At 49.0% G+C, this 16,174-nt stretch overlaps 2 protein-coding genes across 5 annotated transcripts in view; one reads left to right on the top strand and one right to left on the bottom strand.

Moving 5' to 3' along the window:
* Positions 1-16,174, top strand: part of DPH1 (diphthamide biosynthesis 1) — a 1,923,189-nt gene that overhangs the window by 1,523,668 nt on the left and 383,347 nt on the right. The window lies entirely within an intron of this gene.
* On the bottom strand, positions 3,524-13,660 carry LOC144825009 (uncharacterized). Its single transcript, XM_078683921.1, has 2 exons — positions 12,731-13,660; positions 3,524-4,125 (listed from the first exon to the last, which is right to left on the bottom strand). Exons 1-2 carry the CDS (start codon positions 13,632-13,634, stop codon positions 3,524-3,526), a joined length of 1,506 nt encoding a protein of 501 aa, XP_078540047.1. The 5' UTR covers positions 13,635-13,660.

Genomic DNA, 16,174 nt, shown 5'->3' with positions numbered 1-16,174 from the left:
CCTCGCACCAGAAAGATCAGATCGGGAGGCTGCTCCTTCTCCTTCCTCGCGGCCAAAGCCTGGAACACCCTTCCGCTCCACCTCAGACAGACAACATCACTCCCCATCTTTGCAAGAAACCTCAAAACAAACCTAGCTCTTCGACAGACCCCTCCTTGATGGAATAGATCCTGCACCTTCCCCCCCGCCCCCCACTAGCTCCTTGAGACCCGTACGGGTAAGTAGTCACACACAAAGAGTCCCTTTTCATGAACCACAACCTAATCTTCACCTCAAGGTGAATCATATTGAAGCATCACCTAAAAATAATAGGCAAAATCTCCATTTACATTCATTTTTAAACAGGTGTTGGGATGAGAATCCCTTCTTTACCGAAAATATATTCTTCTAAAGCCTCTCGTGTCGATTCCAACCCTTGCTCCACAGGGTGAAGCAGGCAACTCTCATTACATAGATTTGCATTGTGAATGTGCAAGTACCTGGTGAGCACCCCATTATTGCATATGCATCATGGGGCTGGTTCGGCAGCCTTGTGACTCAGAGCCGGTTGTTCACAGAAGCCCAAGTCCCTGCTGTGAACACGAGGACCTGACCTGTGTGTTTCGGCAGCTTTGATGTAGAATACGGAACGAAAAATTCCACGTCCATGGACCTGCTGAAACAATATTGAATTTTCACTCATGTAACCAAGTCTAAAATGGTAGTTCTTTTTTTGAATCTTAAAGGCTAGATGCTTTAATAAAATATGCATCTAGGAATGATGCGCCAGCCTGCGGGACCCAGATACACCTAACACAGGAACCCCATATTTTTGGGTTTTTATGTTGAGGATGAGGAGGCGAAGTCCTTGACTCGTCTCAACAGACTTAAAGGAACCATGGACATATCTAGTCCTGGGTTAAGCACCCCCAAAATTACCATGCTGGAGCTCAGACGGGGAATAAGTAATAAAGATCCCTTTCAGTTTTATTCTTATCCTGTTGTACTCGCTTTCCGATCAAAGACAGAGGATGGATGTCAGGCTATGTCTTCTTACAAATTGCAGCCCTTTTCTTTTAGCATGGATATTGGTGTCTACTTTTCTTGTTCTGTCTGCAGAATTAAATAATTTTGTAAAGTGAACTATCTGACTATCTTGCTAGTGTGAAGGGAGGGTGAAAGGAAAATCTGTAACAGGTAACATTTAAATACCTGTAAAATAACTATGCAGATATTAGCAGTTAAGCTAGCACTAATGTAGCACTTTTGTAATTCTGAAGTGTGATTGAAACAGAAATTTTGATTGAATAAAAACAATTCAGAACACTTTACTTGGTGATGTGCAAATGGTAAATATTTGCTGAAAATGTTTTTTCACTTATCTTTTCCGTGCTATATCTTTTTATCAGTAAAATTGCATGTGTATTCCAATTTACAGGCCATTTCAATGGACAATGTGCCATCTGTTAATGATGGTGTGCTACCACACCATGCTTTCATAAAATATGTGTGACCGTGTGCTCCAAAATGCCCCATCAGATACACACTGCATTCTTTCCACTCTCCTGCTGAATGGAAGTGTCTCGTTTGCTACACTTGCTCTTTGATTCTAAAGGAACACTCCTGTTGTTTTGCTAATTTCATCTGCTCTCGATTCAGGATGTGGGAGAGCTTGGAGTACAGGATGTTGGAGTGAAGTCGAGGGTGGCAGATACTGTTTTGTATGGATTAGCTGGGGGGGCAGGATGGGAGAAGTGGAAGGACAGTGAGATTGATAGTTGTTGGGAATTTGTTGTGGTATTGAGCGCACAGAGAGAACGAGAGGGTTACATTTTTGCATTGTCTTGGTTTCTGTGTTTATTGGGAAGTTGCAAACTCCCAGTGAGAGCTGGTTGCCTTAGTTTTAATATGATAGATTTTGGAAAGAAGTTGATAGTCGAACTGAGAGGTCTTCAGATGAGGTGGAAGGTGATGGTCTGAGAGCCCATGCAGATAAACGTGCTTTGGGAGAGAGGGCGAGGGGTGGGAGAAAAGTAGACCAAAAGTTGTTTGTGTGTCTAAAAGGCCGCTTTATTAAGACACAGGTGCACATTACAAACCCAAACCTTGGCAACGCCTTACAAAACTAAACCTCACTAAATAAATAAATACCTACAAACTCAGCCCCCCGAACCCTCCCCCACCCCTAAAACATTTGAGCCCTCCCGCTCCCAACAATACATCAATAACAATATAACAGCATTATAACATTACGTCATCAATAAAATTACATCATCAATAAAACATTTCGTCATTAAACAAACATACGTCATCGTTAAAACTTTATTCGTCCAACCACAATTGCAATAACAACGGTCAGGTCCTCCATAACCATAAACCCTGCCTGACCCTGCACTCCTGCAGATACCCCCCCTCACAAAACTGAACGGTCAAACCATGACCAACATACCCCAGCACTTGTCAAAGAAATACTCGAACTAATACTCAACCAGCAATCTGCCTAAAAACCGTAATGATACCCAAAAAACACCGCACAGCACCTGTGTCTAGCGACGGATACAAATACAAGAGAAACAACCCCTGCACACCGGTAGCCCACAAAACAGCCTTTTACTTAAAAAGAAAATAGGGGCAAAAAACCACCAAAAATGGGAAAAAACTGGGCTGCGAGGGGAAAAAAGGAGCATTAAAGCGAAAAAGTGAGGGAGGGAGGGTGGGACAAAAAAGCTATGAGCCCACCTAGCCACCAGGTCACCAAACCTAAAATGGTGGCTGGTAGGCAGTGGGCGGGGGGTTTATAATTGGGCTATTCTGGTCCTACTGGACCAGCCCAATTCTCGAAACTTCTGTCCCTCTTAAAGGGACACCCCTCGCAGCTCTCCCAAACCGCCCGGGGGAGGAGACCTCCCGGCGGTCGGCTCCCTCCCCCAAGCCCCCCTTGGGAGAGAGGGCGAGGGGTGGGAGAAAAGTAGACCAAAAGTTGTTTGTGTGTGTAAAAGGCCGCTTTATTAAGACACAGGTGCACATTACAAACCCAAACCTTGGCAACGCCTTACAAAACTAAACCTCACTAAATAAATAAATACCTACAAACTCAGCCCCCCGAACCCTCCCCCACCCCTAAAACATTTGAGCCCTCCCGCTCCCAACAATACATCAATAACAATATAACAGCATTATAACATTACGTCATCAATAAAATTACATCATCAATAAAACATTTCGTCATTAAACAAACATACGTCATCGTTAAAACTTTATTCGTCCAACCACAATTGCAATAACAACGGTCAGGTCCTCCATAACCATAAACCCTGCCTGACCCTGCACTCCTGCAGATACCCCCCCTCACAAAACTGAACGGTCAAACCATGACCAACATACCCCAGCACTTGTCAAAGAAATACTCGAACTAATACTCAACCAGCAATCTGCCTAAAAACCGTAATGATACCCAAAAAACACCGCCACCCAGAAAGGTAGGCGGGGAAGAAACGCCTCCCTTTCTGCCCCCCAACCGCGAAGCGAAAGAGAAACCAGAAACTCAGCGCTGCATGGCCAATGCCCGGGCTAAAACCTCACGAATCTCCAACAAGTAAAGTTCCATTCCCACACGGGACAAATGAACTCCATCATCCCTAAAGAACTCAACAGACTCAAACTTAATGTCCCTGTGTGAAATCCTACTGAAACCAAGGCCCCTACAGCAACGAGACACCTCCGAATTCACTTTCTTCCTGGCCCGATCGACAGCCCTGGGATTCACCGCTCCCCTCCATATCCTGCGAGGAATTAACTCTGTCCAAAAAACATGACACCCAGCCCATCGTTCCTTAATGAGGCCTAAATCTCGTTTCATAGCTCGCAGCAAGACTACCCCTTTCGTTGCACATAGGTCATTTTCTCCCAAATGAATGACTAAAATATCCGGGCAAACACCGCCCACCATGTTGTTGTTCAAACAAGGGATCAACTCTCTCCAGAGCATCCCACCTTTACCCTTCCAAAGAACGTTAAACATTCGATCATTGAAACCAAGTAGATCTCCAAAGTAACTCCTCGCCGCCTGGACTCTGGCCCACTTGACAAATGAATGCCCCACTATCCAGACCGTTAGCACCGAGGAGCGAGGCCCAGCAACGGATCCTGAAAAAGAAAAAAGAGTTAGAATCCTGTGAAGGAGGATGACGCATGCGCCTCCTCCGCCGAGCTCCTCACGTAACGCTGGAAACAGTTAGAAGACCAGCGCCCCAATCGCTTAATATCCCTTTCAGACCAATTTCTGTGAAAAGCTTCAGTGGCAGCACCTATTCTGAAAGAGTGAGTACCATAAATATTGCCATCGAGACCTATGTGCTGTAGCGCTTTGCGCAACACCATACGTAATTGATAAGATGTTACAGGGGTGCCATTGATATGTTGGAAAACCAGTACTTCATCGCCACCCCCACACAATGAACGCCAGCGCCGCGCCAGCAGTAGAGGGCAAGTAAGCTTCGGAGCACATGCTTGTAACCATACACCTTTCCCCTTACCCGTCTGATCCGTTTTAGAACTGGCCAACCATACATGAACTCCCTCATCATAACAAAAAACGTCCTTCCAAAACAATCCACACTTATACTTTGAACCCAACAACTCAGATACCCTGAAAGCACCAAAAAACATGAAAGCCATCAACATTGAGAAAAGACATGCCTCAAAATCATCTGAACAAACTAAAGGCAAAACCGTAATTAACCTGGCAAGAACTTGCCAAGATATAGGGGCTCTGGATCTACCAATGTGCCCTTGCTCCCTGGCCCAGCCCTCAAGCATCCTTCTACCAATTTCCCCCGCAGATGGAGGATAGCCCCACCACAACTTCCCCATGAAAGCAATCCCCGCCAGTTTCCCAGCAATGGTTACTTTGGTCAAACCCTTATCCATGAGGTCCAGTATAAAGTTGACCACATCATCCGACCGACTCGACAGATCCTCCCTTCTGACAGCACCAGATTCCAGAAATTCCTTCCACGCAAGGGAATACGCAGAACGCGTGGACACAGACAGAGAACCTACCACCAATTGAACGACCCGACCTCGCCGACGTGCCACAGATGACTCGGCATCGGAGTCGGGGATCTGTCCGCATCCCTCGCCAGTCCACGGAATCTCTCCCACTGCGAACGAGACAGAGCATCCGCAATGTCATTGTCCACGCCAGGAATGTGCAACGCACGAAAATGAATATCGTGTTTCAAACAACCAAGAACAAAAACTCTCATAAGTTTCAACACTTGACTGTCCCTGGCCGACTGGCGATTCACTATCTCCACCACCGCCATGTTATCCACACGAAACAGCACCTTCTTGTGCGCCAATTCCTCCCACCACAGTGTCAAGGCGACCAATAAGGGGAACAGTTCCAGGAAAGTGATGCTGCGACCTCCATTCAACCATTCATCGGGCCAACGTTCTGCACACCACTTGCCATTCCAAAAGAGCCCAAAACCATCACTGCCAGCAGCATCCGAAAACATTTGTACATCCCACTGAAAGTCAACCTCTCTGACCAAGGGGACACCATTGAAGGAGTTCAGAAAAAACTTCCACATTCTCAAATCCTCCTTGACACCAGCAGACAAACGAACACGATGGTGGGGCAAATGATGACCTGCCAAAGCCCTGCCCAGTCTCCTACAAAAGGTCCTGCCCGCTCTCACCACTCTGCAGGCAAAATTCAAATGACCCAAAAGCACTTGAATCTCTTTCACCAACACTTTTCTCTTTGACAACATCACATCCAGCAATTCAATCATGTTGACCCTTTTGTCCTCCGGCAGTCGAGCAGACATATCCACAGAGTCTATTTCAATACCCAAAAAGGATAGGACAGTGGCAGGGCCCATTGTTTTCTCGGGAGCCAAAGGAACTCCCAAATCCTCCATGAGCCCTTGGAATGTGTCCAGAGCCTTCTGGCACTCCGCGGAGCCCGGGGATCCGACAAAGAAAAAATCATCGAGATAGTGTGTTACCAGGGTATGACCGGACTGATGGGAAAAATACCATTGCAAAAAAGTACTAAAACACTCAAGTCAAGTCAAGTCAAGAATCTTTATTCGGTGAATAAAAAACACCATAAAAGCACATTTATATACACAATAACAATTAAAACATTATTAAATACTGATTAAGATCCTTGTACATAATTGTTATAATAAAAGGATTTACCAACATAAGGGCCCAATAAATACAAATTCATTCATTCATCTCCTCTTGTTTGTCTTAAACGAATAGCAACTTTAATAAAATTCAGGATGCTACATAGAGTTAATGGGTCAGAGGCTTTAAACAGAAATATTAGGGCATCCCTGGCGTGTTCCAATCGCGTTTTTTTTAAAATATTTACAAGGAATCTGCGCCTGGGCATGGAAAAATAGGGACAAAGCAAGACAAAGTGAAGGGTATCCTGCGGAGACCGGTTGTCGCAGCCGCAGGGACCCTTCTGCTCAATAGATGAGGTAAACCCTGCAGGTATAGCCAAAATAAAGGGGAGCAAATTCAGTCTGAGACGGCACATTAAAAATCTGTCCTGTGCATTATGCAGAAGGGATAAGTAAGGCTCCATACCCTCCACACTTTTTACCAAACCATGGGCCCTTACAGTCTTTTTCACTCCTTCCGCATCCGCTCGGCGTTGGGTTACCTGCCCCAAAAATAATTCCCCCACCCGTTTCTTATGCTGTGCTGAAATAATGGCAGGGTTTGTGAAAAGATTCCCCAGCCCTATCTCCTCCAAAGTATTTTTCACGTATTTGAGCCAGGGGATGCGCATTGAATAGGTCCTACCTAGGCAGTCCAATAGGATTTCTCTACTTAAATGCGCGTCTGGGTTTATCCATATTTTTAACCAGGCCACTATTGGTCTGAGTTTTACCAAATCTTCCAAATATGGCCTCCCTAGCTCCCTGTGGGCTATAAAACCAGCCGTGCTGGGTGGCACCCTCAGGATTGCTTTCAAATACCTAGTTTCTTCTTGTTGGATACTTACTGTATTCACAAACCCCCAGACTTCTGCCCCGTAAATTACTTTGGAACATGTTATGGAGCCGTACAAATTCATCACCTGTTCCGGACTCCATCTGCCCACCCTCCTACCATATCCAGCTATTGCCCCGTTAGAAGCAATCATTTTTGCGCAACGTTCTACCACCAAAGGGGTAAATTGCAGGGCACCATCAAAAGTTACCCCGAGGTAGGAGAACGTCTTAACCTGCTCCAGGCGGTGTGAGCCAATTGTGTAAACGAATTTGGTGGAAGGTTTTTTGCCGGCCAGAAGCACATATGATTTCCCTAGGTTAACAGATAGGTCTAGGTTACTCATGAACTCCACAAACCCTTCTATCAGGGTTTGTAGGCTGCGTGGTGTTCTTCCTAATAAAACCGCATCATCTGCATAAAGCAGGACGGGGATATGCCGCAGCCCAACCCTTGGGCAGTCTGTCTTTAGACCCAGAAGGAACTGCTCCAGGTTGTTGATATAAAGAGAAAACAGAAAGGGGGCAAGTATACAACCTTGTCTGACTCCACTCCTACATGGAAAGGAGTCAGACAGTCCTCCCTCCCTGTTAAATCTAACCTTGGCCGTGGTATCACTGTGCAGTTCCCTCAGTATGGTGATTAGGCCACTTTCTATCCCCATACCTGACATCATATCCCACAGTTTTCCTCTGTTGACGTGGTCGAATGCAGCTGCCAAGTCCATGAATCCCATATACACGGGTTCGTCGCTGGCCAGGGTATACTTGGCAGTCAGCATATACAGGTTTAGGCACTGGTCACTGGTGGACCTCCCTGTCCTGAACCCATACTGAGTATCCGAGAAGATGTTATTCTCTTCTGTCCATTCGGTCAATCTATTCAGGATTGCCCTTCCCAAAAGTTTGGCCGATACGTCAATCAGGGAAATGGGCCGATAACACTTCGGGTCATCTCTATTGCCCTTCTTAAAAATTGGTACGATGATCGCCTTGGACCATGAAGGGGGGAGACCACAGGTAATGGCGGTGTTTAAGACCCTTGTCATCAAGGGAGCCCATAGATCTATGTTGCTGAGGAACAGGTCTGGCGGAATTCCGTCCGGACCCGGGGCTTTATTTTTAGTTAAACCCTCCATCCCTGTCACAATCTCCTTAAGAGAGAATGTAACTGGTGGGGCCTGTCTTGAAAATTCCGGTGGTTCCACATGAGTGCCCGACTCATGATTATATAAACCCCTAAAATGGGTTACCCATTGCTCTGGTAGAATATTAGCCCCTATCTCCGGAGAATCGTTTTCTAAAAAGGTCGGCTTATTGATGATTCTCCAGAACCCCGCTAAATCTTTTCTTTCCCCAGCTTCCCTTAGATCTGCCCATGCTTCTGCCTGTAAGGCAAGTTTCCTCCTTTTCGTCTCTTTTTTGTACCTTTCTCTGCTGAGCCTAATAATCTGTGGATCCCGTGGTTTCGTCTTGAGGGAACATTTCAGTTCCCTCAGTGCCTTAGAGCAATCTCTATCAAACCAGCGGGGACTTGCCTGGATACGTATAGGCCCACTAGACCTTAATAGTTCATCAATTAGGCTAGCAATGTGGACAAACGCTTCCAGGACCCTTGGGCCCTGTATTTCCAAATCCAAACAATCATTAATGGCCACTAGCCCCTTATCGACCAGGGTTTTATAAAACTGTGCCCCATCAATTTTAGACCACTTCAATCTCCTACCTTGATCAGTGGCCCTCTCCTCAATTAGACAACGGGATTTGGTTACACTGCCCGCTTTATAGAGGAACGTTAAGGTGAGCGGATTGTGATCACTAAAACCGCTCCACTCTATCCCTACACTAATTATTTTGTTGATCAACGGTCTCGAGACCAAGATGTAATCTATAATAGATGCACAGCCCCTACCCTTGAAAGTTGGTGGGAGCATACCGTCCAGCTGAGGGTCTATCATGTTAATGGTATGCTCTAGGTCGTACTTAGCCCGAAGCAGCCCGAGAGCAACCCCAGTCGGCGTATGTGCAAAATGCGGCCCTTTCTCGATCGGGCATTGCCCCCAGTCTGTATTTGCCTTTATCAGAGCCGGACAGAGGTGACAGTTAAAATCTCCTGCCAAAAGTACGCCATGAGACGGCCCATTATTCTGAGATATGATTTCTTGACCCAACCTCTGATCCAGTTCAGCCAATAGGGATGAATTAGAGTCTGATGTCTCACTGTTATAAAAATTAAAAACAGACAATTTCAACCCCTTGCCAGAGAACCGAACTGCCTGTATTCCGTACAAATTCCAATCAAGAGACAGCCAAATGCCTGGGAGAGATAAATCTACATAAATGGCTAAGCCCCCCATTGCTCTCCCAGAACTCGATTTTCGGGCGGGGACAAAAAAACACTTGTAACCCTCAAGATGGTAGTTATTCACCACCGCCCATGTCTCCTGCAGACAAATAACATTAAATTTCCTAACAAAATCAACCCACTCCTTGTTACTAAATATTCCAGCTAAACCCGCTACATTCCAAGAAATTATCCTCATGTCCTCTCCACCCAAAACTGCACCCCCCTGGCTCCTTGAACCCATCTCCTGCAACTCCCCTTGTGCGTCCCCCCCACCTCCTCCCACCAACACATCCACAGCCATACCATTATCTTCAAATAACATGGGTTCCACCTCCCTGAATGTTTGAATTTGCGGGGTCCGGTGTCCTTGCTCCTCCGGTATTGATACTTGAACACCCTTTTCTATGTTCTCCTTAGGGGCCTTCTCTGCTTGTCAATCCACCCCCTCTAGGCCGTTCAGGCAATCAAACCGGTTATAAGTAGGGAGGGGAGGTACTGGTCTGCCAAATAATGGCCTAGGTTGAAAGGCCTGGTGACTCCCCCTTCTCCCAACCCTCTCCCATCTATCATGAATTTGGGGTGGGTAAAATGGGCCTGGGGCGATGGGAAAGAAGAAGGACACGCGAAGGGTTTGAATAGTGGATTCCCTCGATATGTTTTCCCCTTGACATATGTGTGACACCGTACCCTTGTCCCTAAAGCTCACCAGTAAACAGTCCCCAGGTATGGATTTTTGGGTTCTCCCCACCCATGGGACCCTTCTTACCATTATAATTTCATTATTGAGGTGTCTCGGGAGGGGTCTATTTCTGTTTAGCCACTTGATTACCCTGGATTTTAGGGCACAAAAATCCTCTACTTCTCCTTCATCAAGTTGCGGGACCCCTGCCATAACCACAGTAAGGTCATTAGTTTCTGGTGGTAAATTGGGACGACGGGGTTTTACAGGGGGCTTCCTTTGGTGGTCTGGGCCACTATTATCTACCCGGTGAGCCGAAGCTACTGGTACTAGAGGGGGATTAGGTGTATTTACACAAAGTGGGTTGGTAGTTACAGGTTTCGGGTTTAGGGATTGATGCTGGACTACCCCCTTTGCAGCTTGTGGAGGGCCTGAATTTACTACCCTGTGTGCCGACCCTTGTGGGGCTACAGTGGTGGTACTAGATTCTGAGTCACTTCCCTGTCCGCCAGCGCGTGCTTTCAGACTTCCCAATGTAGCCTCCAATATGGTTAGCCTGATCTCAATCTTTTTTATATTTTCGCTGATTGGGAGTAGCAGCGACCTTAACAGGAATTCCACATTTCCCAGCGGCACAACAGAGAGGGGGACATTAACAATACTGGTCCCTGCATTATCGATCCGGGCAGGAACTGAGTTCGCCTGAACATTGGGTTTTGGGAGTGGCTCTGCCGGTGCTTTTACTGTAGATGCAGGGTTTTTAAAAGATTTGCCAAAATCCAGGTGTGAGATCTTGGGTTTACTACTTCCCTGCGCTCCCTTTGCCCTTCTCCTACGCTTTTTTGGAGGGGGTCCCAAGATTGCTTGTGTGTTCACTACTTTCGGTTTGGGGTTTCTATCATTATGATCTTTGGGCAGTTGTGAAATTAGATCAATAGTCCCCCTGGCGGGACTGGGACTTGTAACCAAAGCTGGACTCCTAATTTCAATTGGTGGTGTGTCAACGCACTCCCTTAGCAGGAGTGGGACATCCTCAATACAAGTGAACTCCTCCCTAACTGTGATAGATTGTTCACCCATAGGAGTATTTTTCAAATTATCTACTGATCGTCTACGTTCCGCCCTACTAAAACACTCAAACAAGGCACATGATATAGAGCAGCCCATCGGCAGCGCCTTGTCCACGTACCACTTACCATTGAACTGAATACCTAAAAGGCTCCAATCGTCCGGGTGGACAGGCAATAGCCGAAAGGCAGACTTGATGTCACACTTAGCCATCTCAGCGGCTGCGCCCGCTGTCACAACAAGTGACATGGCTACGTCAACCGAAGAGTAAGAGACAGACACTGCCTCTGGGTCAATGAAATCATTCACAGACGACCCTTCAGGCCATGACAAATGTTGAATCAGTCGAAACTGTCCCGGTTCTTTCTTCGGGACAACTCCAATCGGTGAAACAATCAAGTTATGGATCGGCCAATCGTGAAACGGGCCAGCCATCCTCCCTTCATGTACCTCCTTATTAAGTTTGTCTTGTACCACTGCGGCATGTTCAGAAGCTGATTTTAAATTGGCAGACCACCTCCGGTCCCTAGCACCTAAGTAACCGAGTCGGAAACCAAACTGAAAACCTTCCAACAGTGTAACTTTTGCTGACTGATCTTCGAAACCATGGAGGGCAATGCGCAGCCTTTCTAAATTAACTGGCGTACGAGCCCTTGGACCCAGCACCCTTAGCACCTCTGTATCCCCGTCCTCCTGAAAACTGTGAAGTTGTATTTGATGGTCCTGAAACTGTTTGCTTTCCCTGTGTACCCTCCGATGACTGATTGTTCCAACACTTGGACAACGGGTGTTTCTTACCACAGCCTGAGCATTCATGTTTAAATTTACAATACTCCCTGGTACAGGAGCCCCTATTAAATTCCCAACAGAAACCAGACCCTGAGTACAAGGTTGCAGTGGCCCCCACCCCTCCCCGGGTGGGCTTCCCCTGAAAGGGCCGATAAACTAACGGCAAACCACTGGCCGTGAAAATGGTTTTCCCCCCTGACGCTGACCCCATTGTGTGTTGCCACAAGTCATTATCTATCTCCCCCCACTTAGCTTCCGGGTCCCAAGCCATCCTGGCCCGAAATTCCTCATCATATTGAGACCAAGCAAAACCACCCCCGGTGATCTGGGCCTTGCGAATGACGTCCATGTATTTAAAAAGGGACACGCTGCGCTCAGGGAACTTTTCGCAATATACACTGGCATAAATCAAAAATGCAGCTGCCCAGTTTTCAATAGTTAAAGGCACTCTGGGGCGTTTTGCCAGCTCAAACTCCTCTTCCTTAGACCCCTCTTTGGACCTGACTTCTCTGTGGAGAAGCTTCAGTAGTTCCACATACTCACCATTCCAAATTCATTCCTTGGTACTTAACATGAGATGAGCACCTAATGGTTTCGTAACCCCCATGTAAGGCAGTTTTTTGATTTTTAATTCTTTACTGGCCACAGGCTCTTTAACCTTGCTGGAAGCACCAGCCATAACATGACCTACCACTGTGTTCTGAATGTCTACCACATCATCTGTACCAACTGCTGTGTCTTTTACATATCGACCTTTGACCAGACGGCCATCACTACTAATCACTTCAGTTTCACCACCGGTACCCACAGACACCATCTTAGGTTTGGCCTGTGTGGCTGATTTCTCACCTGGCAACAGAGAGACCACTCTCGATGGCTCCGCCCGTGTCTCCGAGGTCAATGCATCCGGTCTGCGAGGCGCCCTACTCGATGGGCCGTGCTCTCTTCTCCCTTGCACTTGACTTTGGACCACTGGAGCCTGTAACACACTAGAAGAAACATGAGAGGGCACCCCCCTTTCCGGATCCCGCACTTCACCTTCTTCAGGACTGTCTTCGTCGTAGTCCAACACCACTGAATCGACAGTAGTGTGCAACAAATCACCACGGGTCTTACCTAACCCGGTATCAACCACCGTACATTTAAATGATTGTGAAACTCCAGGAGGGGGAGCAGGCTGTACACGCCCGTACCTCCCTGTGCGTTGACTCTGTAGCTCCTTAGCCGCCGGCAAGGCCTGCCACCTATACCTGCTACTCGTTGGGGCCAGCGGGGTCACGCCAGACCCTCGTGTGCTGGCCGCGGCGGGATCCCTCGGTGGAAAAGAGAGGGCCGCGCTAGGCATTCTCCTCACTTCCCCTTGGCGTGATGGGACTGGACCGCGCCCTGCCAAGTCTGGACCTCCGCACCTATTCCTATCCTGAAAAGAAAAAGTTTGGACTGGTGTGCTAGGGTCCCTGAAAACAACACCTGAAACAGACCTGGATCTCTGCAAATTATCCTCAACAACCCTCCCTTGCAACCTGTCCAAAGAACTCCCTCTAGGACAACCCCTCATAGGGCGTCCCCGGACCGGAGAATCACCAATCACCTCATCTTCATCGCTCACGTCCAAGTTACCCTCTGCCTCCGCCGGAGAGGAAGCCAGAAGAGGGGCCCTCGCGCCCCAAACTTGACCTTCACCCACCGTCTGAAAACCACGTTGCGCCAAACTTGCAGTACCAAAATGATCCCACCCAGGGGAACCAAACATAACATATGGGCCTCTCACCTCACCTGACCAATTTGGGACCTCCCCAGCCCCTAAAACAGGCCCAACGCGCCCCTGCCGAAAACCACCAGTCGGCCCCATCCTAGAACCATGCAAACCAGAACCCCTTGAACCACTCATAACAGGTTGGCAAACCTCTGCCCCTGCACCCACGACCGTCCTTCCATACCCTGAAATCCCTGCACCGCGTGTACGTCCTGCCACACTAGCATCACAAGGCAGTGGGGCACGGCCCACCTGCGATATGTTCCTGCCTTCCTTTTGCAAACTGACATCCAACTCCATGAAACCATAAGCACCGAAACCACCCAACCCGGAAACCTCCTGCCCTGAAACCAAACCAGAAACAGAACTCCCTTCACCCATCTGTGCCCATTCACCCTCTCCCCTCGAGCCCCCCCCCACAGACAAAGCAGGACCCTCAGCGGAGCCAGGGGTAGAAAACAACAATGGGCTACCCACATTACCCTCCACATCCCTCATGCCAGTATCAGAAGCCTGACCCAAAACAGCTTGATGCCTAACAGGTGCCACATCCTCGCAGTCCAACTCACCATGAGAAAAAACCACGTTTGCCTCCCTCGTCTCCCCAGCCTGCCTCTCAAAAACCACATAGCCGGGAGGTGACCCCAACAATATATGTGCCGCCTCAGGAGCAAACTGCGAGTCCTCAACAGCCCACTGCACATTCTGAACCCCGTGCACCAAACGCTCCTGGCCTGATACCTGCACCACACATGGAACAGAGCCTCTGCGCGCGCTACGAGCCGGGGCGGGCTCCTCATGCTGCACTCGCCGCTCCACCAGCGGGTCCGAAGCGGAGCGCTTTTTGCTCCCCCCCCTGCCCCCCCTACCCCGCCCTCCCGCCGAGGCGGCCCTTGAAATCACCGGACCAGAGAAAGGGGGAGCGGCAGCCTGAAATAACGGGGGGGGCGGCAGCGCGTCACTGGACATATGCGCCTGCCCCACCAAAGCGCCAGACGTAGTCGGAACACCCCCCGCCCCCACCGCAACACCTACCTGACACTCTGGAGCTACGCGCGTCCCCCTACCGCCCTCACCAGAAGAGCCGCGTAACGCCGGAGCTGCCGCCACACTAGAAAACACACGCGCAGCCTTCTGAGGGGCCGGCTTCCTCGAACGGGACCGGCCCCTCTCGCTTACCTGGCTCGGGCGTCTCCTCTTCGGCGACGAGCACGCCAGCACCGCCGCCCCCACGCCAGCGGAGGCCTGGCGCTGGGGACGCGCCGGCACACCTCCAGAAATTAAATCCATGCGCCCTGCCTCAGCCAGCAGCCGCATCGCTTCCACAACACGAGAGTCTTCCATCGTAAACTAGCAAGCAGAAGTTAAAGACAATAGCCTAAATACCCAACTCACAATAAACGCACCACAAAAAAGCTATGAGCCCACCTAGCCACCAGGTCACCAAACCTAAAATGGTGGCTGGTAGGCAGTGGGCGGGGGGTTTATAATTGGGCTATTCTGGTCCTACTGGACCAGCCCAATTCTCGAAACTTCTGTCCCTCTTAAAGGGACACCCCTCGCAGCTCTCCCAAACCGCCCGGGGGAGGAGACCTCCCGGCGGTCGGCTCCCTCCCCCAAGCCCCCCTTAGTGTCTGTCCTCTGCTTCGTGTGCTGCGCTGTACGTGTGTTGAGGGACAGGTCTCTGTGTGTGTTGTGCGTGTGTTGAGGGAGAGGTCTCTGTGTGTGTTGGAGTGGTGAGGGAAGAGACGGAAAAAGACTCCTACGTGAGATTAATACACTACTTCCGGGCAGCGTGCCCGGGCTCTTCCCAGACACCTGCGGTCACTGTTAATGCGTTGGGCTAGGCCGCATCCACTTAGAGATGGGGCCGGACGAGTTAAACAGCAGATAGATGCGTTCAGGTTAAAACACGAGAGCATAGTCACCCCATTAGCAGGCAGGCGCCCCTAAATCTGAATTAGGGCTGTATTAAATTTTAAGCAGTTTCTGAAAGGCTCAATTACAGCCGAGCTGAGTGTTTGTAGCGAACGCGCGCCGCTATTTATAGCCTCGCGCTCTGCCCCCACCCTCCATAGGTCTTTCTTCAGAGTTCACTCTGGAACGCTAGCGCGCGTCTCTCTCTCTCTCTCTCTCCCCCCCCCCTCTCTCTCTCTCCCTCTCTCTCTCTCTCCCTCCCTCTCTCTCTCTCTCTCTCTCTCTCTCTCTCTCTCTCTCTCTCTTTCTCCCCCTCTCTCTCTCTCCCCCTCTCTCTCTCCCCCCCTCCCTCTCTGTCTCTCTCCCCCCTCTCTCTCTGTCTCTCTCCCCCACTCTCTCTGTCTCTCTCCCCCACTCCATCTCTCCCTCTCTCCCTCTCTGTCCCTCTGTCCCTCCACCTAAATTCTGCTCACATCGAGACCTTGCTTGCCGGTACATTCCACTTAAATGTAAGGCCTTCCTTACAACACAAGCCTGACTTTGTTTTATATAAAAAAAAAGTGCCAGAGGCTTTCTCGCTGAGGCCACCACAGTTTGCACCACCCATTGCCCCTACCAGC

This window comes from Lissotriton helveticus, chromosome 3_1 (genome assembly GCF_964261635.1).
Source record: "Lissotriton helveticus chromosome 3_1, aLisHel1.1, whole genome shotgun sequence".
Lineage (NCBI taxonomy): Eukaryota > Metazoa > Chordata > Amphibia > Caudata > Salamandridae > Lissotriton > Lissotriton helveticus.
Note: the sequence above shows the minus strand (reverse complement) of the source record. Positions and strands in the feature narration are given on the sequence as shown.